Below are 24724 nucleotides of genomic sequence, written 5' to 3' on the forward strand. Positions count from 1 at the left end.
CTGATTTGAAAAAACATTTACTTTAGTCTAGATTTCCTAATGCAGGAAGACACACTCTTGCTACAGTATGGTGTATTAGAGCAGTGAAGTAATAATACAGTGCTTGTATGAAAGCTTTAAGCCTTTTTTGTCTTGGATTAATTTCTAAGGGTTTACAAAGGAACAGCTTTCCAGATTAACAGTATAAGAACAGGCAAACATCCTTCATAACTGTAATCCCAGATATTATAGCCACAGAAGGCTAAGTAAAAAGATGTCACTGCTGGGCTGTAGATACTGTGGTGTACTGGATATGGAGCAAGATGGGAAGAAATATCACTTAAATATTTCTAGTATGTGTTTGTTGGGCCTCCCGTTCACCTCCTTACCAGCTGGGTGTTGTTGGAGACAAAGTTCCAGAGGACGGTGTTGGTGCTCTGGTCACCACCTGGATCTGTGCTGTACGAGGCCCTCAGCAGCAACGGCTGACCCTTAATCCCATCCACATTGGTTTGGGGAATGTGGAGTTGGGCCCATATGCCTGGATTTAGGGGGGAGGAAGGGGAAAGGAAGAGAGAGGGAAAGCGTCAGTGACTCTTCTGCAAAACTGATCATCTCTTCATCCATACTGATGACAAGCTGGACGAAACTCAACAAATAAGTATTGACAACAGCCAACTTTTGTAAAGCTGACATGGTGGTAAACATGTTTTACATTTCATATTAGATCCAGTGGTGGTACTGAGTACTTTTACTTCAGTAAAAGCAGAAATGCAATAATCTAAAAATAATCCATTCCAAGTCCTGGACTCAAAATGTTAGTTAGGTAAAAGTACAAAAGCAAAATGTACTTAATGTTTCAAAAGTAAAACTACTTATTATCAGAATGGCATATTCACATTTCATTATAGAATATGATATTATTCATCACTAACAAATACATGTATAGCATTTCAATGCTGTACTTTTCAAAGCTTTGTGTGCTACTGGGTAGATTAGTTATTATAGTGCTGCATCATGTCATGTACGAATATCGCATGTTTTTTATGTAAAAAGTAACCATAAGTACACTAAAATAATCAAATAAATGAAGAGGTATATGTAACATTAAATGAAGGTACTTGACTAAATTACAGTATAATACAAGTACAGTACTGGGAGTAACTGTACTTAGTTACACTCCACCACTGATTATATAATCACACACTTTCAATAAAACCAAACACTTTATATGGCATGTAATGCCACAACCTCTCATGTTTACATAAGTTATGAAGATATATCCTGACTGTATGTGCTCTGTCTCATCTTTATCTTTTGTTGTGTGATTCTATTTTTTCTTGCTGTTCGTCTGCCTAACACTGTTTTGTCTTAATGATCTGCTTTGCATGATGCTGCCATATTCCTCTAAGCTCTTTCCTGGTTCAGCTGCTTCATGTGTTTTTTCTACTGTTTCTACTTGTGTGTCTTATTTGTTAAGGGACAACAGTTGAAAATTACACTGGCACATTTGTGGTGATGTTGATCAATGTGCACTGCAAAATAAATAAAACTGAAATTGAAAATCTGATGTCATGCCACTGACTAAGAATGATCCGTGGTGAAGAGAGTTGCCATCAGTTATAATAACAGCGTACAACAACATCTATATCCAAACCCAGTTTTCCACTAAGCTTTGAAACTCTTGCATGAATGTCAAGACAAAGGCAGATTTTTGCAATAGGAACATCAAAACTATTGTTAAATAAGCTGAGAAATAAAAGGTGAGAGTTTCCACAGCCGTTGATCATGTCCTTAGATAGAACACATAGAAACAGCTAGAAAGACAATTCATCACCATGAAAATTATTGCAAATGCCATTCCTACCAACCAAAGTTGGGAGAATATCCATGCAGGTGAGCCCTTGTGGAGGTTACGTCTTCATAATTCTACAGTACACATCTTCTGAGCTAATCCTTGTCATCGAGTAGCAGAAACACAGTCCAGAACAACTGACACCCCCTCACATTCCAACCGTTTCCATTCCAAGAAGTCAATCAGTCAGTCTGCATGTCCACAGGGCTTTCTGTTATTCATCCCTAAAAGATTTGATCCAAGGGAATTACACGGGACTTTATGTGACGCTGATATGTGACGTTGATATGAGAGCAAAAAAAGGAAAAAAAAGCTGGGAATGCTGCAGAGGTCCCTCCATAGGTGCTGTTTTGCTACCAATGTCAACCTAAAGGACGAGATGTAATATTGGTATTATCCTCTGAAGCAGTCTTCTTTGTACCTGGCACATTATTGGTTGATAGGAAAACCAATGAGAAATAACGAGTTCTACTTGGATTCAGCTCATCATTATTGCTAAGTATAAATAAGTGTCTGCAATAACTTGGACATTTTTGTTAATGACACCTTTTAGTATCCCAGTTCATGGTTAAACTGTGAGATAAATACAACAAATGAGGAATAAGAAGCCTGTGGATCCAGCCGAGGCTGCTAAGTTTGATCTGGAGCAGTCTGAAATGAGCTGCTCAGGGTCTCCTCGGCACAGTAAGATGTAGGCTTCATTTATAGCCAGAGAGGGGCAGCAGAGAGCTAGAACACGCCTGCTACTCTCAGAAACAACCAGAGGTGTACACATTTATCTGCTGAAAATGACTTTAGAGGTGATAGCCACTTTAACAATCATTCTATGTCAAGAAAATGACTTGTAGTTACTCAAGGTCACTGTAACTGTGTGACAGTTCATGTCTGACTGACCGTGCTTGTTAACACACAGCGGCTGACTCTGCTCAATCTATGCATGTGGTAAATAAGGGTTCCAGCATTCTCTCAGAACAATTTCATTTCCTCCTTTGGTGAGAAATGATGCAGCTTTGGACGATGTTATGAGTCAACAGAGAGCGTTCATCTGCCCTTTTACCTTTCTGTCCTTCTCTGCATTCATGGCAGAGATCTAAGACAGAGATAGTATAAAAGAAGATGAATAAAGGAAGATGGTGACACACACACACACACACACACACACACATAAAGCAGCCTTTTCTTCTTTATCACTGTCCTCACACAGCCTCTGCTGGTCTTTTTTCTCTGTCACCTCTAATTGTTCCACCTCTTCTCTAGACACGATTTACCATTGTCTTTCACACTCTTCCCCTCAAGTAATATTCCTTTTAACAAATCCAACATTGAGAAAAGGTGTACCTGTGTCAATTCTGATCAGTCTCACATGGTTGCCAGCACTAACAGTGTACGTGTACATTCATCAGAAAGCGTGCAACGTCAAAATGTGGCAGGTTTATGTGCATTTTCAAATATTGATGGGATTTCTGTGTGTGCTGTGTGTGCTAACCAATGTGATTGACACCACCCTCATGTGAATGCTAATGAAAATCTAGCAAATGACATCACTTACATGCACAAACACTATTCATCCAAAACACTGCACTTCAAAAAACTGTGATCTTGAAGCTGCACAGCATTTTCACACGCACATGCACCATGCACATTGTGTTAGCCCACTTCACTGCTAATTAGTGCTACTGTTTGGGTGTCACAATTGTCACTAACAAGACTATTTCTCCATGCACAGGAAGTGATGCAATCAAATGTAAGGGCAAAGTCCAATCTGAACGTGTGAAGCAGTGTTCTGTCCAGACTCATCAGTGATAGCTGAACCTCTTCACTAAGTCTGCACCAGCAACACACTACAAAGAAGAAACTTGGTCTACTAATGTCATGGTACATGACTTTTGGGTATTGAAGTCCTCAGTATTCAAATAGGTGCCTCAGGCTTGCTGCCATTTGGGGCCACCAACTTGTAAAGTTCCCTAGTGCTGCTTCAAAGTCACAATGAAACTGGATTTGAAGGGTCCTGCACGTTTAATCTGGGCTTTTCTTTGAAACAGAATATTAAGGTGATTTCAGCTGAAGAGAGAAAGACAGACTGAGGCTGTGGGGTAGGGAATAAAAACATGTAAGACTTTTACTGATTTGAGTTCTTATATACAGCTCATGTCACAGTCCAGCACACTATTTGCATTAATTCAAACATTTAATTTTGGCTACTTGTGGACATCAGAAATAAGTGTGAATACGACATTACCATATCATCACCTTTTAGCTTGATATGATCAGTTACAGGGCAACATTAGATTTAGAGTCGTGGATGTGTCCACCTAATGAATGCAGGTACAATAATTACTCTCTTTGAGCTCTAAGTTGGTCTCCACTGCCTCCTGAGGGAAATATCTGGCTCTCTAAATGCTCCCCTATGTTCACCAGCTGGTCTCTAACTGTGTCTGCCTGCTGCTTGCTGCTGAGCAGGTCTTGTCCAGTTGGTTTTGGGGGCTTTTTCTCTGAAAACAGCTGCCTGCTGTGGCTGAAAATGGTGACATGGGAGCAGTGAGGTTGAACCAACACAGTAAAGTTGTGGACTGGACAGCCAAACAATGAGCTGAGAATCACTGTAAACACTGCAAACACTGTGAGGGGAGCTGCAGACGCAGCGCATAATTCTCTGAACAGTGAACAGCCACATTCACATTACATATTGTAAGACTCTGTCACAGATTGTGGACGGCACATGTTTCAGGGTGTGAAACAGAGCCAACACATAGTGCTGGCTTATATAGAGGCTACAGAGGTCCCGTGCAGGTGTGCTGATGGCAGAAGGTACCATCTCTAACCGGGTTATAGGTGATGTTACCTAACTGATGACGTTGTGTCAAAGCGTTGTGGGTTTATTTAAGGCCTTTGACTGGGAAGTGGTGATGCCTATAAGTAGGGATATTGTGTGATATTTTTGCTTCATGTAAGAACTAGCAGTGAAGCTGATTGTTTAAAGGGAAGATAATTGATTGCTCAGCGGTTGGTTGGTCCAGGGGGAGGGGCTTAACATTTATAAGCCTCTGGCCACCAAAGCTCACGAGGAGTCAGTGTGAGGGGGGCTGTAAACCAGACAGGTTTTTTTTTTGGTGTTTTTGTTTTGCTGTGGATGTCCAACTTTCTGTTTTCCTCACTACTTTTGTAAATAAAAGCACCTCAATAACTTTTGCAACTCAAGCCAACTTTTGTTATCCACCGATTTTTGTAACACGATACGCTATTATCATAAAACTATTAATTATGGCTGCTTGATATTGAATAAGCATACACATCCAAAAAGACATCACACATCTTATCTGTTTCCATAAAAAACATCCAGCTGAAAGATTGAATATTAAATGATCTCATGTTATTTCTAATGAACACCTACGCATCCCTGGTGCATTTAGAACAATGCACCATGTAAAGAGATCTCTGCAGAGAGTAGGTGGAGGTATCACTTTCTCTGTCTCCGTGGAGATGGATGGAGCTGATAAGTGACAGTGATGACAGAGACAGAAAATGTGTGGGCTTTACTCCTTTAAAAACAGTGTTTCTGATCAAGAGTCATGCCAATGAAGACGTTACCACATACAGCAGACAGAGGAGAGGAGAAAGATGGTGAAAAAAAACACAGTGGAAAAAGAAAATGTGCTGCAAAGAAGGAGAAAGCAAGGGCAAACAAGAAGAGTCATTGTGTCAATTGCTTCTTAGACCCAAAGAAGATTTGCTGTAGCAGTGAGAAGCAGCCCTCCTGTCTGGAGAGGTGCTGACTGATGGATGGAGGGTTGGATCAGTGGACATGTAGAGATGGTAGAAAGAGGCTTATACAGAAGCGTAATGAGTCACTGTGGAGCAGCTCTCTGATGATTGCATAAGCCTGTAACAGACTCCAGCAAGAGAGTGCTGTAAGTCTAAGAGAGAAGGAAGGAAGGAGGGAGGGATGGATGGATGGATGTCCTGTGGGCTTTGAATGTTTAGACTAGTCGTAATTATAATAAATATAAATATACTATTTATTTCCTGTTGGGAATTAAACACAAACATTGACACTACTCTCATGCTAAAATATGAAGCTACAGCGGGGCGCTGATTAGCTTAGCTTAGCATAAAGAGTGGAAGCTGGGGAAACAGCTAGCCGGGCTCTGTCCAAAATCCACCTACCAGCATCTCTAAAAAACTAATTCACACATTATATATTGTGGGAAAGAAAATGTAGTATTTCCTTCTTAAACATCAGTTTGTAGTGTGGGTACAACACTTCCCAGCAGGGCTCATCCAGACACCAACATTTCATTGGGGAAAGTGGGCCAAATCTCCTCATTAGTGTGGATGGGCTGCTCGTCATGATTTAGCCTGATCAGACGTATTTTTTTTCCATAAAAATCTTTCCAAGTGCTGCTTTAAGAAGATTTCCTGACAGAAATCCCCCCTGATTCTGATGAGAGTGCACCCCACTGGAGGAAAAAGATGTATGAGTCAATGTATGGAGAGATGGCAAATGGAGGGATAACTAGAGAAATGAACAAGGCCACAGGGATCATATTCATAATGTTCACTCTTCACTCTTAATTTGGTCAGTGAGGCTTAATCTTTCCTGCTGTGGCAGGTCTGAAATCCACTCTGCAGGCTTCATGACGATTGGCTTTAAATATTCCATGGTGACTGATGGCAGGACAGATGGGAGCGAGTTCGCTCGTTCTTGTGAAGAGAATGACGGGAGTAATGAGGTCTGCCTGGGTCTCACTGGAGGTACTGGTGGAATTTCACTAAGTCCGATTTAACAAGGTGTTTCAAGATTAGGTGGACAAGCTTTTCTTCATCTTTCTGCCTTTGCACTGGAGGTGAGTGTGCACTTGTGACAGGACGTTATGTAGAGTCAGCACTTACTATCACACATGATAGCAGGCTTGTAGCGCTGGCTCCCAAATGTTTTCAGATCCCAGCACCCAGGAAACAGTTCTAGATGTATATATTATATAATATCATATAATATTATATGATATTATATAATATTATATAATATCATATTATATCATATATCAGTATTAAGTGTGCTCTACTTAGATTTACAGATAAATAGTTAACTTAAATATATTTAAAGCACTAACGCACTTAAAAAAAGAATATACCGAAGAACGCACTGGTCTTAAATACCTTAAACAAAGGTAAAACTCAGTGTTGTGTATTTGTTTTACACTGTACAAAGTACGGCTGGACTAATATCACATAACTAATGATGATATTGATATACAGTATATCACAATATGGCAAATGTGTGCAAAATTACAAGTAAAACAACCAAACTAAAGAAAATGTATCCAAAACAATCCTGTTTAACAGGCCAGGATATCACAGCCAGCTCCAGTCTAACTCTTTTAATGCAGCGTTGTTTACTCGGAGTAAACTCTGAACAGTAAGATTGGCTCATAATGAGAGCGACAGAAATCAGACACTCTCATTGTTATTGACAGCGACAGCTGGAGCAGTTTCATTGGAAAACAACCAAATCAGCCACACATTATTCATGCACAGTATGTGTTGAAGTCAGTGTTGTGAAAAATAAAAAAGCACAGTCTCAATCATGTGTTTGTAGTTATGATGTATTTATGTATGGACAGGAGCTGAGCCAGTATATCAGAGTTCTGAAAAAAATCCCATGAAAGTGTGGCCTCATGCCTCAGCTGAGTGTATGAACCTCAGAGCCAAGTGTGTATTGTACACATGAGTGAGTTGGTGTTCCTCTGAGCACTATGGAGGTACAACAGAGCCAGTTCTCTCCCTTGATGAAAATATTTTACGTTTGTTTGTGTGTGTGTGTCTGTATGTGCAAGTCCCCTAATTACAGGAAACACTTCAGATTGAAGCCTGTTTACTTCTACAGGCCTCACTGTAGATACAGCAGAGGCCGGGCAGCTTTTGATGAGGGTGACTTCAACTAGCATCTTTCATGCTAAGATGGGTGGAGTGGGGCGGTCACTTCCCTGATAACGCTGATGCCGTTATCAGCTACTTTGAGTAAACTGCTCAGGCCAGTGAGGTGGAGAAATAGATGGAAAATGAGAGATGTTTCCTTTGACCTGCTAATTTCAAAAACAGCTGTTCATAATGTTATATATGAAGAAAGAGCTTCAGAAAAAAACGCTGCAACAGCCTCATTAAGGAACGAGAGCGAAGAGACGAGAGGGTGAGATGAAAACATGGGCGATAATAAGACAGGAGAGGAGGGAAACGATGATATAATCCTAATGATCGGCAGTGAGAAGAAGTTCAGTGATGCATAGATGTCCCCATGGAGGACAGCAGAGTCCTGTCTCTGGAGGCTGGGTGGAGACGTGATGCCATCCTCTCTCATGCAGATAAACCGCTCATGGGACAGCTTATCCCAGTTTCTCCAGATCTCACTTTGGATTGGTGGTGCTTCTGTCATCAAAGCGGGAGCAAATATGTGCGAGTACCTATCAGGAGTTAGATCAGCAAGCCACGTCTTTAATATTGGCATGTTGCGGTCTCATGTTTGCTTACAGACAGCAGGCCATTAGTTCATTTTTAACAAGGGAAAAGGCCCCATGGGAGGAAGAGAAGCACTCAGGAACATTGCAAAGGTTCATCTCATCTCTGAGTTGGTTCTCACTGACACACTAGTGTATCTTTTACTACTTTTCAGTAAGCTGGAGCTGTTCATGAAACTACAAAATAACCTAATATTGGAAGCATACACCAAAATGAATAAACTAATTAAGGATGATTTGTATTCTGAACTTTACCTTCGGAGTCTAAGCTGAAACAGACCAAGAGGTCTGAATAGTAATGAGTCAGAATAGAAGAGCGGTCTTTAAACACCAGAGGCTGTGTGACAGGGGAGGAGGCCCAGATGAATGTAAAGTTAGTCAGTGATAAAAATCAGAGGAGCTCATTTTGTATGCATGTTATAGACGCTCCCTAACATCAGCCCCCCCCCCCTCTACAGTCAAGCCACACAAGGACCTCTGCTTCAGTATCACATCATAGGGGGAATGAATCTGGTGAACAGTGATGAAAAGTCATCCTACCCTCTGTGTAGACAACAATCACCAGTCTGAAAGAGATGGTTATAAGACAAGATCAGGAGTTACAAGGAACAAGTTTTTCTATAAATCTGAACACACGTGATCCTCAGTGGACATCAGAGATCCTGCCGCCTCGGTAAGAACTGGATTGTACTACAGTTTCCAACCAACAGTTTCTTTAAAGTGCTGTATGTTAGTTTAACATCCACATTAATAGAAATCTCTTTTCTATTCAGCACTGAATTATTTAGTCACACACTTAACACCACACATTCTCCACTACAGCATAACACAAACTTCTTTCTCTCTTTACCTCTAATGTGTAAAAACTTGCACTTACAGTGTATGAATATTTAAAAGCACACATCATGACAAACGAACCAACAAATACAGCCTATAGATACGAGACAGCCAACATATACTGCAAATACATACACTTCAAAAAGATGACTTTAATGTACGCTGGTGGACACCATTCAACTTGGTCAACAAATTTCATTTGTTTTCAGTGGAAATTGCAAATTTATGACCTGTGTGGTTTCAACAGTTTGACACTCGTTCACTGAAACAGAAAAGAGGAGAGTTTTCGACTGGATTTTTAGCAGGTTAGTTCTTTAGAGATCTTTTTGTCAAGTGCGACATTAGCAGCACATTTACACACAGACAGAACAAAAGCATTTCATCATGAATAATAGATAAGAGAAAAGTGAGAGGAGAGGAAAAAGACTGAAGCAGTGGCACCGTCCAACCACATGCAACCAAATCAAGTCTAAACATCTGCTTTAAAATCATTGGGAGCAAGCTGTTCCTGAAGTTCCACTTCAGGCAGAGACTTTCATATCCTTCTCCGTCTAATGCTAACACTTTGGGAGGAAATGAAGGATGAAGATAAAAAAAAAAACTGGAAACTGCAAAGAAACTTCAGACCTGAAAGACGAATGTAGCACGACTATCAAATCAAAATCACAATGCACAGGTATTCTAAGCAGGTGTTTTTGACACAGACCATGGCTGGGGGAGCCCACTAGGGGGCTCTGGGCCAAATGAGCTGTGTTCTCCATCGGTGACCCTGCCTTCCTCTCAAACAATAACTCTATTGCTCTGCTCACTCCTCACATATACAGAAATAAGACATTAAAGTGAGAATGAAAAAAATGCTCTCTGTTTTTATGAAGACATTTAGTCCTCACAAAGATAGAAGTATACGAGTCAAACACACACACACACACACACGTGTACACAGAGAGGGTTCAGGGCAAGAGACCGAGGCAGAGCTCATCATCTGATAAACCATTCCTTCCAGTATAATTAAAGGAGAGACACAGCGGTGGGACTCTTGAAGAGAAGAATGCGTCGTCTCTGTCCTCAAGCTACAAAACTACCAGCCGCTCATCAGCTGGAGACACCGAGAGGGAGCGGAGAGGAGGAGGGCAGCATCTGCTTAATTGGAGGAACAGAGATAGTGTGAGGCCAGGAGGGTCAGCGGTGTGTGTTGCCTGCTCTAGAAGTCTGCGTTTGTGTTCAAGCATGACTTTATGTTTATGTATATGCCTTTCCATCTACCTATGATACGCAGCTCCAATGCTCGACTCTTAGTGCCTCCATCGACAGCTGCCGATGTGTCATGGGACGCATACCGAATGCTTTACTGTCTGCATGTTTGTCAGTGAGGAAGAAGTGTCCATGGATGAGGAATTCATCACCATCGGCTGTCATCAGTTACCCTTCTGATATGATTTGGTTTGATGAACGATGACAGTCATTCTGCCTGGCAAATGAAAAAATGGATCAGAAGTTGATTACATCAATTCATTTGTGCTATTAATGTGGAGATGGCTTCGGTCCAGACTGAGATGTCTCATGGAATTTTGTTCAGACCTCCATGCAGCCAGAGGGTGACTCTTCCCCTGACCTTCATCCAGCACCACCAGTAGATCAAAATGTGCACTTATCCAGTGCATAGCTCGCCATCCATACTGGATGGGTTGGCATAACATTTTGTACAGAATTGAGACTCACTTGTGCTTTTTTAATGTACTTTGGTTGAATTAACACTAAATCAGCTGCCCATTAGGGTAGATAGAGGTGTACTTGAAGACCACACTCATTGTTTGTATTGGTTGGCTCTTTAAAGCTATCATACTCTACCGACTAATGGGCTAAAAGTGTACGAGAAATGAGTCCCCTTTATTATTCACCAACCAGATATACAACCTGGCACAAACTTACAGCTAATAAAATATTTGAACTCAGCGATCACCCTACACAGGAATAAACCTGCTGGAAACAATGGGCGGTGAATCCGTTGCTGTATCAGGCAAAACCCTGAGAAAATGCCAAATTTTGTGTCTTGCGTCTTGGTTTTAAAGTCAACGCCTACACTACCTGCTAACATAAAAACACATCATTATTCTGCTTGAAGCCAAGATACAAATATAACCTGAGCCTTTGTGCCACACACAAAACAATGTGACACATCAGAACATCATTTGCACTATAAATGCATGGTTATGTGATTATAGCGGCACAAGCATGCAGTAATCACATTACCATGTTCACATGAAGTCTGTTTTAATTGCATAAACTACAGCTCCTGCAACAGAAAAGTTCCTGCATATTTTTGTTCTTAACTCGTAGGACAGTTTTTCTGTCGTATCCCCGTTCTCATATTCATGCAGCAGTATTCATGTGCCACTGTGATGTACAGGTCTCTGATAGCGGCTGAGCCTTCAGCAAGACCAGAGCGCTTTAGTTAATTGAGGCTGCCTTCCATCTGATCAAGACACCATGGGAACTGCTGGAGAGGAGACATGACTGAAGATCTGTCTATTGAGCACGTACTGCTGATAAAAAGCCAACCTCGTCCATCCTACAAGATCAGTCTTATCAGGTGACAGAAACAAAGGCACCTCAATTCCAATCCAGCTTTAGACAAAAAAAAAGGAGTCATGCCTGCAGTAATGGCACTAACTTACCAGCGAAAGTCTAAATCTATTCTGCTTTCGTTGATGAGAAGTGGGACGGGACAATCATTAAAAAAAAAAAAAAAAAAAAAAAAATCACTCTACGCTCGCGCGCACACACACACACACACTTCCTCTGCATTGTGTAGATGATGGCAGGGAGGAAAAAGCTGGGGCTCCTGATAGCGCTGTGAGGGAGCTTTATTCCAGGATTAGCCTGTTTGTCTTCGTTGGTAGTGTTAAAGCGAGATCCAGTAGTCGGGGTCAGACAGGAAGCAGCCCACACTGAGACACCTACAGCCTTAACACACTTTCTGCTGGCTGACTACTCCCACAGCTCAGTACCGACTCACTGACCTTCACTTATGTGTAATAATGTTATCAGTTAGCATTTTACAATGGACAAAAGGCCAATACCTTTAGGAATAAATTGTAAGATTACTGTTCCAAAAAATACATTACCCATGTGTTCCTTTGATGAACTACTACTTCAGTAATGAAAAACAATGCCGTGCATACAGAATGAGGGTGGAAGAATTTAACAGGCCTTACTCCATGATCAAACTCTCCTCAGGAGATCAGACTGGAAGTTCACACAAAGCATTTGTGATTTACTCAAGAGAACATCGATAGGAAGGGAATAGACAAACAACTCCAACTCCACAGTACAGTGTAATTACTCTACTCATATGCTCCACGATATCCCACTAATCCATTTGGAATTCAAAGAACACAAATCAAAAGTCAACATGTTTTCTTCAACAAAAGCCACCATCTGGACCAATCAGTGATGAATATGCCACTTTGGTGTGACCTGCACCTGCGGTGCCTCTCTGGGTTAATCAGTGTCATTCTGAAAAACGCAGAGGCGTGAGGCAACATTTCCTGCATTTATTTAGAATGTAACAGCAGGACACAGCGAAGACAGAGCACAAGAAGACTGCAAAGTGTCAAAGCGGCTGGATATGACTGTATAGTGTCAAACCACATACGCACACATGTCCACAGATAGAGTGAAGACATTTGATTTGTCCACAGAATCGCTGACAGCTGTGCAGATCAATCTGGGCGGTACGGGAAGATGACAGGTGACATGATCTGCTCAGGACACCATTAGATCACAGTGAATTCAGCCCAGGGTTATTCTACCACACTCCCCTCCTCCTGCTGCTACAGTATGACCTTACATGGATCACACACACACACACACACACACACACACACACACAGACACACACACACAGAGATTGAGTGTGTTGACATAGAATCTCACCAGCCTTCAATCTGGGAACCCGGGTATCATTTCTCCACTTTAATCAAAAGATGGGAAACATTATGGTGTGCCGTGACTCTGTTGTGTCAGGGAAGATGGACGGACATGTGCTGTGTCCTGTGGCTGACTGTGAGTGTGTTTGTGTGGATGCCATTAAAGAAATGTGGTGGCATGGTTGGAGGTTGACAGGCGCTTAAGTGAAAGCAGGAGAGATGGAAGACGAGTGAAGTGAGGGGATCTATATGATCACTGTGTAAAACAGATGAGCAGCGAACGGACGTGGTGATATATGCCATCTCATGTGGAGCACGTGCTGTGTGCGTGCGTGTGTTTTTATCTGCTGCGTTATCCCAGCATCACACTTGATCCATAATGCATTTGTGCTGCTGCCAGCTGAGCGCAGAGCTCTGAGTCAACAAACAGCCAGGCTGAGGTAAAACTGATTAGATATGGTAATCATCAACACAAACTTTCATGTTAACTCGACCGATTCTCTGACAAAATGCTTTCATCACAAAAAGCTAGGAGAGGAACGGGATTCAAGCCACCCTCGGGGAGCCGTACGCCGCGGAGCAATACACTTTAAAGACATGAGAGCGGAAGAAGGACTTTTGGGGAGATGAAAGCAGTTTGTCTAGCACAGAAGGAGCGGACAAGGTCCATAATGACGCCATTTGGTGCTCCCATGGTGCAATGCACCCTGCGTTCGGTCCGCCTCCTTTCTCTCAGAACTAGTGAGAGCAGATGTTGGTTGCATGGTTAGCTCAGTGTGTGTTTAACAAATCCAAAAACCTCAGTGATCAGGTGTGTGAAGTACAGTAGAGGCACATCACCTCATCAGTCTGGTTCTGACTATCTTGATTATCTTTTTTCCTCCAAGTTCATTTAATTTCCCTAAGGATCCTGAGACTCTGACAGCTTCCTCTTATTAAGATTTATAGCTTTAGTCTTTTTAAAGTGTTTCATTAGGTGTTAGATATCTTTTAAGATGTAACTCTTTGGTGTTGTAAATGGGTTTCTCCATAATTAAGAGCCTAGTCTTGCGCACCCTTGAAGAGGGTGAGGAAGGAGAGAGGAGGATGGCGCTTGAAATCAAAGATAAGGGCTCAGCAGTGAGAGAGGGAGAGGCATTCATCTTGTTTTGACACAACGACTGATAACGTATAGAGTTGGGGGGGCCGAGGCTGAGCAGGGACGAGGTTGTCTACCGTGTAGCGTTGCTAATTGAAGATGTCAAACAGCTTAACATGCTAATTTGACCTGAAATGTCAACGCTGAAAGAATATGGTGGAAACTTTTTGTCCTTGGTTGGAGGGTGATCGTATGTTGCTGCCTATCTAATGCAGTTGATTTCTGGCTTTGTCCCAAGTGACTGAAGGGACATTAAAGTGTGTTTTCTGGCCGAATCATCACAAGTAGAATATTGGTAGACAGCAGGCGGAGACAGTGATGGTGAGCCCTGGTGGGTTTAGACAGGCTGTAACATGAGAACTAACACAACACAGAGCGTGGGACGGGCCCACATGAGGGGCTGGATGATGTTACATTCCAAAAAAAGTTATGGGTTTCCCACACCATGTCAGAACACTAGTGCCATTCTTCACAGGAGCTTGCACAGCTATCCTTATTAAGACACTGCATTGACTTCCATTCACTGTGGACAGTCGAACTCTAACGTCAACCAATTCATGCCCCTCACCTTAACCAGGACCTCAGAAATGATGTTTGGCCTGATTAGGACCAGGCTTTGGTCCCCATGAGGACCACTGGTCCCAGCAAGGCAGTCTCACACACTCACACACACACACACACACACACACACACACTTAGCTTTGAAATATTTAGCATTCATTCATGGAGCAGAAACGATCCTAACTCTGACTATGTGATGCCTCGTGGTGCAGCTTAGTAATGGATACAATGTTGAAACCTCTCATGATTAGTTTAGATGGAAGTGAAATGTTGAAGGAATAGTTTGACATTTTGGAAAATGTGCTTTGTCGAAGAGGGTGGGGTGGGAAGATCGATACCACTCCATACCAGTGAGACTGGAAACAGGGGGAAGCAGCTATTCTGGCTCTTTCCCTTGTTAGCAATTAACATGTTCTATTGTATTTGTCTAATCTGTCCAAAGAAAAGTCATCGTTTCATGAGGGGTTTATGTGCAGGTACTTCCCTCGCTGATAGCAGTGATGTCTCATGCTTCCAGTCTTTATCACAAATATTTCGCATTGGAATATGAAAGGTTCTATTTCAAATGAAAAGCCCATATGTGTATTTCAAAATCAAACTATCACTATCAAAATAAGAAGCCAACCCATGTGTTGCTTCAGCTCTGTGACAAACAGACAGTGATGAGGAGCTGGCTGGTAAACATTCAATCAGTTGTTACATCTATCACGTCACCATACCATAGGGCGCCCTCAGCAACCTCTGATAACATCCTGTCTTTCCCTCTTACAGAAGACACCGCATATCCTAATTAGCGAGCTCACGATCCCAGGGAGAGCATGTGGGGGTGGGGGCATCAAAAACAAACAAAAGAGCTCCAAGAGGCGGGAAGTGGCAAGCAAAGTTCACTGTCCCCAGAGGAAATGGTTATTTTGCTGTTTGGTCTCTGATATCCCCCCCCCCCCCCCCCAGCCTCAGTGCAACGGAAAATATCCTCTTTTTGTCCAAAGTAGATCTGAGTTGAAAAGAAAATAAACACCTGAAGATTGAGCTATTAAATCATCATGGCGGTGATATTTGCTGAGTATTAGCCCCAAGAGACAGCGAGAAAACAGTAGAGAAACACTCCTTTGAGTATTCATGACAAGCTATCAGAGAGCTACTTGAAGATGGATTATTCAGAGGGACATCCGTCTGTGATGAAGCTCAATGACTCAACTGTGAGGAATTGTTTACGGAAAAATCCCAATTTGCTCAGTGTCCGCTCTCTGTTGGCAGAGGGCCAGGACCGACGACTTAGACTGAAGACGGAAATGTCAGACGGTCTACATTAAAGAAACATGGAAGTCTACAGAACATCATGATTTTACATTGCACCTTGAAGACAGGTTTAAGGTGGTTTATCTGTTGTCGGATTCTTGTGGGAGGCATAAAAGCGAAGATTTAAGATTGTTGTCTATGAAATTCAAACACAACATTCTTATGGAGACATTTCTTTTCAATGTGGAACCATCTGTGGTTTCTGTATTGCCTCATTGCCAAGCCTCATGAAAGCCTTACAACTGGGATAAAAGTGCTGCTTCACGGCACATTAATGGAACTGTGGCTTTGGAAGTGACAGTTGAGGAGGAGTCTTTAATCTATGAGCAGATGCATCAAGTGCTCAAAACAAGCCCCTGACCTGACATGTTTCCGTACAGCTTACTACCTACATACCTACCACTATTGACGACGATGCATATTTTTTGACCAGCGCTTGTTATTGTATGTAAACATACAAATATGACATATATGTTAAATAAATACTCTGACAGTGGTGTACTTAAGTACAGTTTTACTCCACCCTCACTTGTAATGCAGTATTTTTACATGGCAGCATTGTAAAGGACATGAATTACATTACAGCCAGACAGTTCCAAAATATTTCATGTCACCATGTTTAACCTGCCAGTGTTGTTTAGAAACAATAAATCAGACCCACTCTAAATTCCCTTGTGTTGCTCTGGCTCAGTCTGTCTACAGTTCACTGATGTTATCACCGTGTCCAGTAGATTTTGTGGCTGTCACAAACAATTTTGGCAATACACATAAAGCTTAACTGTGTTGACTGTTTGAAGTCAAGAGCCAAAACACTGTTTGTCTTCCAGTGACTGAGACTCAGAGCGAGGCGTGGCTCATACGCCATAATGGCTGCCCTGAGCATAACGTATGAAAAATGTATCATAATAATAGCACTTGTGCCACTTAATTATGTAATTATGTTTGCATGTAGTTGGCGTGGAGCTTAGGGGGGTGTGGGTCAGCTGGGCTGTAACAGGCATTTGTGAATACAGTATAGAATTAAACCCCTGAGGGGACAGCCTATATTTATGCTGTAATTATTGTTGTAGCTGGAGAGATAATAGTGCTGCTCCAGCCAAAGTCACTGACATAAAGCTAGGCATTACCCCACTAATGGCAATATACACAATAAAAGTGATCAAAGCACAGTCTCAGCACTTCACTTCTCCTCTTGCTGCTCTCAGTGAATGGGAATCTTCACACATCCCACTGTTTATGCTCCTCTTAATGGTATTTCACTGTGGCACATTAGCTGAGCAGTTTTCAGAAGTTATAAGACAACAACAGGTCAGTTTTGTTGTGCTCTTATACAGACTAGAATATAAATCAAGCTGGGGGCCAAAGGATGAGAGACTGACATGCAAGAAAGTTTGCCTAAGAGAATATATAAGAGAATAATAAGAGAATTCTTTTTACCTGTATTTGATTTAGAGATTCAGAGTTGGAGTACTTTCTCTTATAAAGGCGACCAAACACTGAACAGAGCTCGGAGTGGGAAAGTATCGATCTTCTGTAATAACCATCATAAAGTCATTAGAGCTCATTTTTAAATGCCAACATGGCATAGTCCCTATATTTAATAACATCTGCTTCAAAACTTCCCAAACCCTCTTGATTGAAACAAATTCAAGTTGGTTTTCAAGTCTTACACATTCATAGGTGATAAAACAGTGGGAATGTCTTTTTGATTCCAGGTTTTGATTTCCAGGACATACCAGATGTGTGTAATGTTCATTAATGTGACTGCTGTACTGACAGTGACTGATATATGTGTGATTGTACACGTCATTTCATGTGTATGTTGCTTTTCCACAAATTTATGAATAACTGTTATATATGTGAAATAATAGTTGAATAATTAAGATGTAAAACCAATCCCATCTCGGTCATGGGTTCCAGTACACTACTCAGAGGCGCTTCTGTTAAGCCCACTTTAGTCACGTACGTCATATTTTTCCAAAATAAACACAGCCTGGACTCACAGGATCATTACTCAGAAATTTCCATGTAGTTGGCACACACAGATATAACACTTAAGTCATATTCATATCAAACCGGTATTATGACCACAAATGCCATCATAAACGCACTGGACTAATGTGTAAAGTATAGATTTGGGATATTTGGTCGGGCAGGTCTGTGAACTTACAGCATGTAGAATACAGTCAAGACAGACTGGATGAGGAATATTCGCCTGAGAATGTCTGGCCGGCTGTGACAACTGACAACATTTAAAATTTACTCATGAAATGTGACTCAACGATCAAAAAGCTTTAGGCCACAGGAGAATTTTTAGCCTCTCATTTTTTTACATTCATTTATTTTTTTATTTTTTACATTTTTAGCCTATAATTGCATATCCAACAGAATTAGACTATTCCAAAAGCAAATTATCAAACAGTGCATCACTTCTATTGTGCCACGTTCGCTGTTTATCAGCTCACATTAACAAATAGCAGCATATTGGCATTGGCACTGTGAATCCAACACATGTTCATACATATTTCCGTTTAAACACAGCAGGATACGTCTCGCTTTAGTCATTAGTATGCCTAGATGAAGCACAAACATGATTACATTTGGTTTCACAGAGGAAAACACCCAGATGTGCTGTGAGCGTGCCGAGTGTGAAAACAGAGCATATTTTCTATGTGTGTGAGTGGATACAACATGAGAGTGTGTGGACAGAGGTGGAGGCATGGTAGCTCTTCCTCTCATCTCTGCTACACTCAGAGTTGATTGGGTTGGATGGCGAAGCGGCGAGGACTCTGTGCTAAGCCTCAACTCTGCTAATCCTATCAGTGTTCAAAGGCAGTGCTAAAGGTAAGGCTCCCCAAAGAGACAAGCACATCTGGTGAAGGCGTGGAGGGATGGTAGCAGCAGACGGACTGGGAGTCAGACATGCATACGGTGACGCTGAACCATGCACTGACATCCACCTGCTAACACGTGTAACTGATGAAACTTCGCTAGCAGCTATAAATAAAAGTGACTGACAGTAAACATGTCACTGATGGAAATCAAACTCCCGGTGAGAAATATTAGGTGCTACTGCTACAGTTAAAGCCAGCAGCCTTGTTGCACTGTTGTCAAGCATGATAAATCATCCAGCGAGCTGTCAACCTGTCATCAGCAGATGACTTTAAATGAACTGAAATGAGGAATTGGATGTTTTTTTTTCTGAAAGTGGAAAACGTGATACAGTAGCAAAAGGAAAAGCAATTAGTGAGTGCTTAACATGTTGTGACCAGTTAGCATTAATTAAAACTACACATATGCACAAGCCAGTCCATATTTCAGTGTCCGATCCACCATAATTAATATTTTGCTGGATTTAACATTTATAAGACGTTCATGTTACTGTCATCATGTGGTTTTTGTGCCACTGCCATTCAATATTGCAGGTTTAGAGAGTCACCAGCCATCCTTAGCAGCTCTGTGAGGCTGAGATGGAGGATATCTGACCGACCCAACGGGTTTGGCAAGGTTCAGACAAAAAATTAGAAATAATGTACAGGTGTGGGTCGGGTTCAGTCACATGTTTTGAATGAAAATATAGTGTAAATATAAAAAACAGATGATGTCAGCACTTAAGTCATCCATGGTGGATGCTATCTTCTTCCTCCACGTCAACACTAAATAAACCATGATGTTGGATTAGGCTGTGTCACCAGCTGACTTAACCACAGTTATAGTTAGAGTTCAAGAGTTAATAAAGATGAAGACCAATCAATCATTAAATTATAAGACTCAAATTGCATGAGTTAAAAGAATCTACCTATAGCCTGTATTAAACAATGCTTTTTGATGGTCAGCTACACATGTGGAATCAGGATAAACAGGCAAGCTGTAACCATGGTAACAACAACTGCGTGAACAACTTCATATCTATGGTAACCCAAGCTCAGTGCTCCAGCTGGTCTGGTTTGGGCCGGGCCAGGCTCGGTCACTCCTCTCAGACTTGGGCCAGGCTCAATTCTGTATGCGGCTCCAATCTGTAATTTAGACCTGAAACACTGAAAATCATATTGATTCACCGTTCTACCATTCAATTTTTTAAATTAATTTATCTATTTTTGTTTTTTATATATATTTGATTTCTATGTAGATTCACTTTCTATTCTATTGCTAGATCCATTCTACTTTATTCCTGTATTTTTGTTAGATATGTTCTGGAGTGAGGACATAAGAAATTTTTGATTTGATATTTGGTCGTAGCCGATTCATCGGACAAATTGAAATGTTGACCTGATTATGGCGCTGAATGAAAAGTCAGGGGATCACCACAGTTATTACAGTGATCCTGTGCATAAAGGTCTGAATCAATTTTCAAGGCAATCCATCCAACAATTGGAGTAGAGAACAATTGAGATTTTTCATTCTGGATCAATGTGGTGGACAGATTGACTGACAGAGCGACATTCCATCCATACAGCCCCACTGCTAGTGTAGGTAGAGGAGTCTGACCAGATGTGATTGCTGTAATATATAATCACAGAGAGCTGAGTGTCAGGCACTGACTGAGTTTGGTATTCACAGCAAAGCCTTCAGCTTGTACCCTGGTTGTCTGTGCAGTCGTATCCATGCTAACCAGGACTGTTTAACTATGAAGTAGAATTCATTTGGACAAAGTTCACAAGGCATAAGAGATACTGGATGGTTGATGGGGGTGGAAATGAAGTTTGATCTCAGCTTTAAATGTTACTCATCTTGGCAGACTGTAATCGCTGTCCCCGTGTGATCCTTGCATCAGTCAACAACACTGAGGCAGTCTTAAGTGTTTTTGTGCGGCACTTTTCTAAGATGAAGTTCAAACGCGCTTCAAAATCAAGAGACATAAACAAAGTTTCACAAGAAAAGAAGGTCAGGGGGAAACAGCAGCAGGGAGACAATATTCCACTGTACTGTACAAACAGTGCAGAGCACAGAACAAAGAACAGAGCCGGGGTACACACAAAGGAGCACATTGTAAGTCGCAAACACGGTGGAAAACTCATTGAACAAATGTCTTATGAAGTATTGTTTAAGGTGACAGTGACTTTCCCTGCCTCTATAAAGGTAAGTATCCATGGTCGCACTCCTGCACAAAGGGAGTTAAAGCCTGTGCTTCAAAATCATAAAGCCAACTCTGAGACCAACAGGTGACCCAGGAGGTTATGTGAGAATGGGTGAGATGTGATCTGTTCTGTCAGCATGAGCAGACGTCCAGGCTGCTGCGTCTCCTGAACACACAGGCGACGGGTGAGGCAGGAACAGAGAGCTGGAAGAGGCTAAATGTGACTGACTCTCCCCACATCACTAAATGAATGTTGGAGAAGGTTCTTTTTTTCAAATGAGACAGGACTGTACAACTGTCTCGGCCTTAACATCACAGAATAGCTCAGCATCAGAGTGAAATATAGACTTTAAAGCTCTGGCAGCTCAGTCATTATTAACCTCATGGATTACGGTATTATCATGACTTCGTCATCATCTTTTTGTCAATGAAAAAAAAACCTCCCTGTTAGTTCAGAGTAAGAAACACCTATTGTAAGCTAAGACAGCTCACACTGTTACTGTGTGGCTGTTTAATGAGCAGTAAAAAAAACTTTATTAGGCTCTTGTTGATCAGTTCGACAAGCAAACAGGTCAGTTGTGCTCTTATACTGACAGAAATCAAGCAGGGGGCCACAGGGTGACTTTTTAGAGTAAGAAATTATGCAGAATCTCTTTTGATGATCCCCTGCAGTTGATAAATCACACCTATTATATCCATTATTAATAGTGTTACAGTATGTTTTAAGCGAAGTGCTGACTGTAGATGCTGCAGCCGTTTGGCGTATATCTAACGGGGGACAGATTTTAACGGTAAACAGCAGGATTTTCACACATGTCGATGTATCCAGAGTAAAGAATGTGTTGTTAGTAATAATGCATCCAAGAGTCGTCAAGACTTAAATGTCTCAACATCATCTTTCAAAGGGACTGGCTAAATTTGACACGTGTATATCATATTGATATCAATTAGGGAGTGCTGTCTGTGATGAACAGTAATAAAGCTGCAGTGAAGGACTTTTACACATACATGTGCGTCCATTACATTCAAACCTTTTCCAAACTGATTAGAGTTCTTAATATGGCGTCTACAGGAGTAGGCTACAGCAACTAGGAGTATTTAGGAAAACCTAAGAAACATCCAAGAAAAGTTTCTGATGCTGCAGATAAAAAAGAAACTGATAATAAATCAGCAAACAAAACTCAGAAAAGCACGTGTCAGCAGTGTTTTTGTAATCACTTTTGTAATTACTTTTCCAGGGGAGACAAACGTTCTGTACTGCAGATTTAATCAAAGCGGGGATCTGTGCTCCTCACTTGTGCTCGGTGTCAGTATTCTTGTAAATATTATATTATAATTATAAATGGCCAATTGCTTCTCTCTCTTTAAAAAAAAAAAAGATGGAACGGCAAAACTACTTCTTTAGGCTGTCAGTATAAGGTAACTTTAGGCTGTGTCTTTACCGTGTAAAGTCCTCACGTGTATGTTTGACAATCTACGACATTCTGTACCTGTAATCTGGTTCGATAACATCCATTCAGTGCACCATTACAAGCTCCTCCACGTGAAATGAATAATGAAAGAAAGTAAAATGTCAATTTAAGTTAAATGTCAGCCGAGTATTTTCATGGCTTGAAACGTTGTCCTGCATGTCGCTAATGAGCAAAGTGAACCAAACACTCCCCCCTATCCATTTCAGTGGTGTGCTGGATAATGATCGGCTTCTCTGCTTTAAGGGAACAGGCAGTCACACAGGCTGCACTGACACTCTCTTCCCTGCTCTGTTAAAGAGGTCCTTAGAAGCAGCTGGTGTTTGATCCAGTGCTGGAGCAGGACTAATACTCAGGCAGGACTAATACTTTACCTCTCCAGGTAAGAGCCTCCGTTTTCTAAATCAAGCCATTGTGTGCGCCGCAGCCTGCTCTCCTACCCAGAATCCCTTTGGACAATGGACAATGGGGTCCGACTCCAGTAACCGAGCACCTGTACGCTCGTGCACATAAGCCGACACCGGAGACAGAAAGTCACACACACTCTCCCCATGAGCTCAGACCCCCTCTGCCCCTTCTCCAGCTACCACTGCAGGGATCCAGTTGCAGGAAGGATGGGTGTGGCGCTGCCGCCCCATTGGTTAAATGAACAATGAGTCGGACACTCTTGCTGTGCAGAAACTCTCCTGCACCTTAACGTGGCCATCACCCACAAAAGGTTGTGAAATATTGATCTGTGCTTGCTCAGCAGCTGAGGTCTCTACCACTTTGATGTGACACAAGCAGCAGAATCCACATTCACTTTTCCATCCGTCACTTCACCAAATCCCAATAAAGTGTTGTTTTTTTCTCCACCCTGCTACTACAATAGAGGCTGTTATTCACCATCAGCCTTGTGCCTTTTGTATTAAAATGTAGAGAAGACAGAATGTATTTATTTATTTTGGTGGCTAACCGTTATCGGCGGGATTGATCGCTGCGGGCTGGAATTGGTGCTGGATGGAGGGGAGAGCGACGACAGGAAGGAGGAATGTACTGGAAGGCCTTATCTGGGAGCGCCAGGCCGCTGTGACGGGAAGTGGAATGTCACGAGGGGAAAGAGGAAGTAGGCTAGGATGTAATGTGCAAACACACACACATAGTCAGGCGTGCACAAATACACACATCCAAGCCAGCACACACACACGCACATAGCCTAATCGGCAATGCTAGTGAGATAGACACCTCCCATCTTTCTCCTGTCCCTGTGATTTCACTCTTATTTTCTCTATCTGTCAATTCTTTGTTTGTCTTCACTCTCCCTCTTCCTATTTCCTGTGTCTTTATCAGCACGTTTTAGACTGAATAAATTGAATGGGGGAGCAAAAAGGGAAGCTGCAACATTATCATGCTCAAGGTCTAGAGAATATCAAACCAATGCAGGCTGTTTTATTCACAGAACTGGACACACTGGTGTTCATGTGAGAACTGTGTGCACATGTAGACTTCAGTTTGACCTGTTGACCAGGTTACATGGCTTGTGTTTTGTCCAAAAGATAAGTGGGTAGTATAATAGTATAGTGTCTAGTGGTCTAGTGGTCAGGGACCAGCATTAGTAAATATAAGCAGCACACAGCTTTACAGAACAAGAGCACTTCCATCCACTACAGTTTCATAGGAGTTAAGCCGCTGTAGAAGAAGTCACATACTGCATATATGGCATGATTTATTTGCCTCCAAGTCTCCATTTCACTGTGTCGTATAATCAACTTATAAACCAAGATTAAAACCATTATCAAGGTCTTAATACTTACTTTAATATTTCAACTTTTTCTGTCTGAATTTCCCGCTCAAATGTACATGTGCATTATTTAAAATCAGCTGGATGGAACCAAGATAGGAGAAGCAGGTCCTCTGCTTTGCTAATGAACCATTACACCATTACATGTAGAAATCCTCAATTCGAAATGTGACTTAAGTTCACATACATAAGTGTTAATCAGGAATATTCACTTTAGGAATCAAAATTAAAAGTCATTATAGAGAATGGCCCCTTATAGAGTGATGCTGTTATATAGTTATATCACAA

General features: G+C 41.6%; 1 protein-coding gene across 1 annotated transcript in view; it reads right to left on the reverse strand.

Moving 5' to 3' along the window:
* esama (endothelial cell adhesion molecule a) overlaps positions 1-24724 on the reverse strand; it is a 54594-nt gene that overhangs the window by 9519 nt on the left and 20351 nt on the right. Inside the window, exon 2 of the mRNA XM_070843432.1 lies at positions 369-520. Within this exon, the coding sequence (XP_070699533.1) occupies positions 369-520 (152 nt within the window). The remainder of the gene's footprint in view (positions 1-368; positions 521-24724) is intronic.

This window comes from Pempheris klunzingeri, chromosome 14 (genome assembly GCF_042242105.1).
Source record: "Pempheris klunzingeri isolate RE-2024b chromosome 14, fPemKlu1.hap1, whole genome shotgun sequence".
Classification (NCBI taxonomy): Eukaryota; Metazoa; Chordata; class Actinopteri; order Acropomatiformes; family Pempheridae; genus Pempheris; species Pempheris klunzingeri.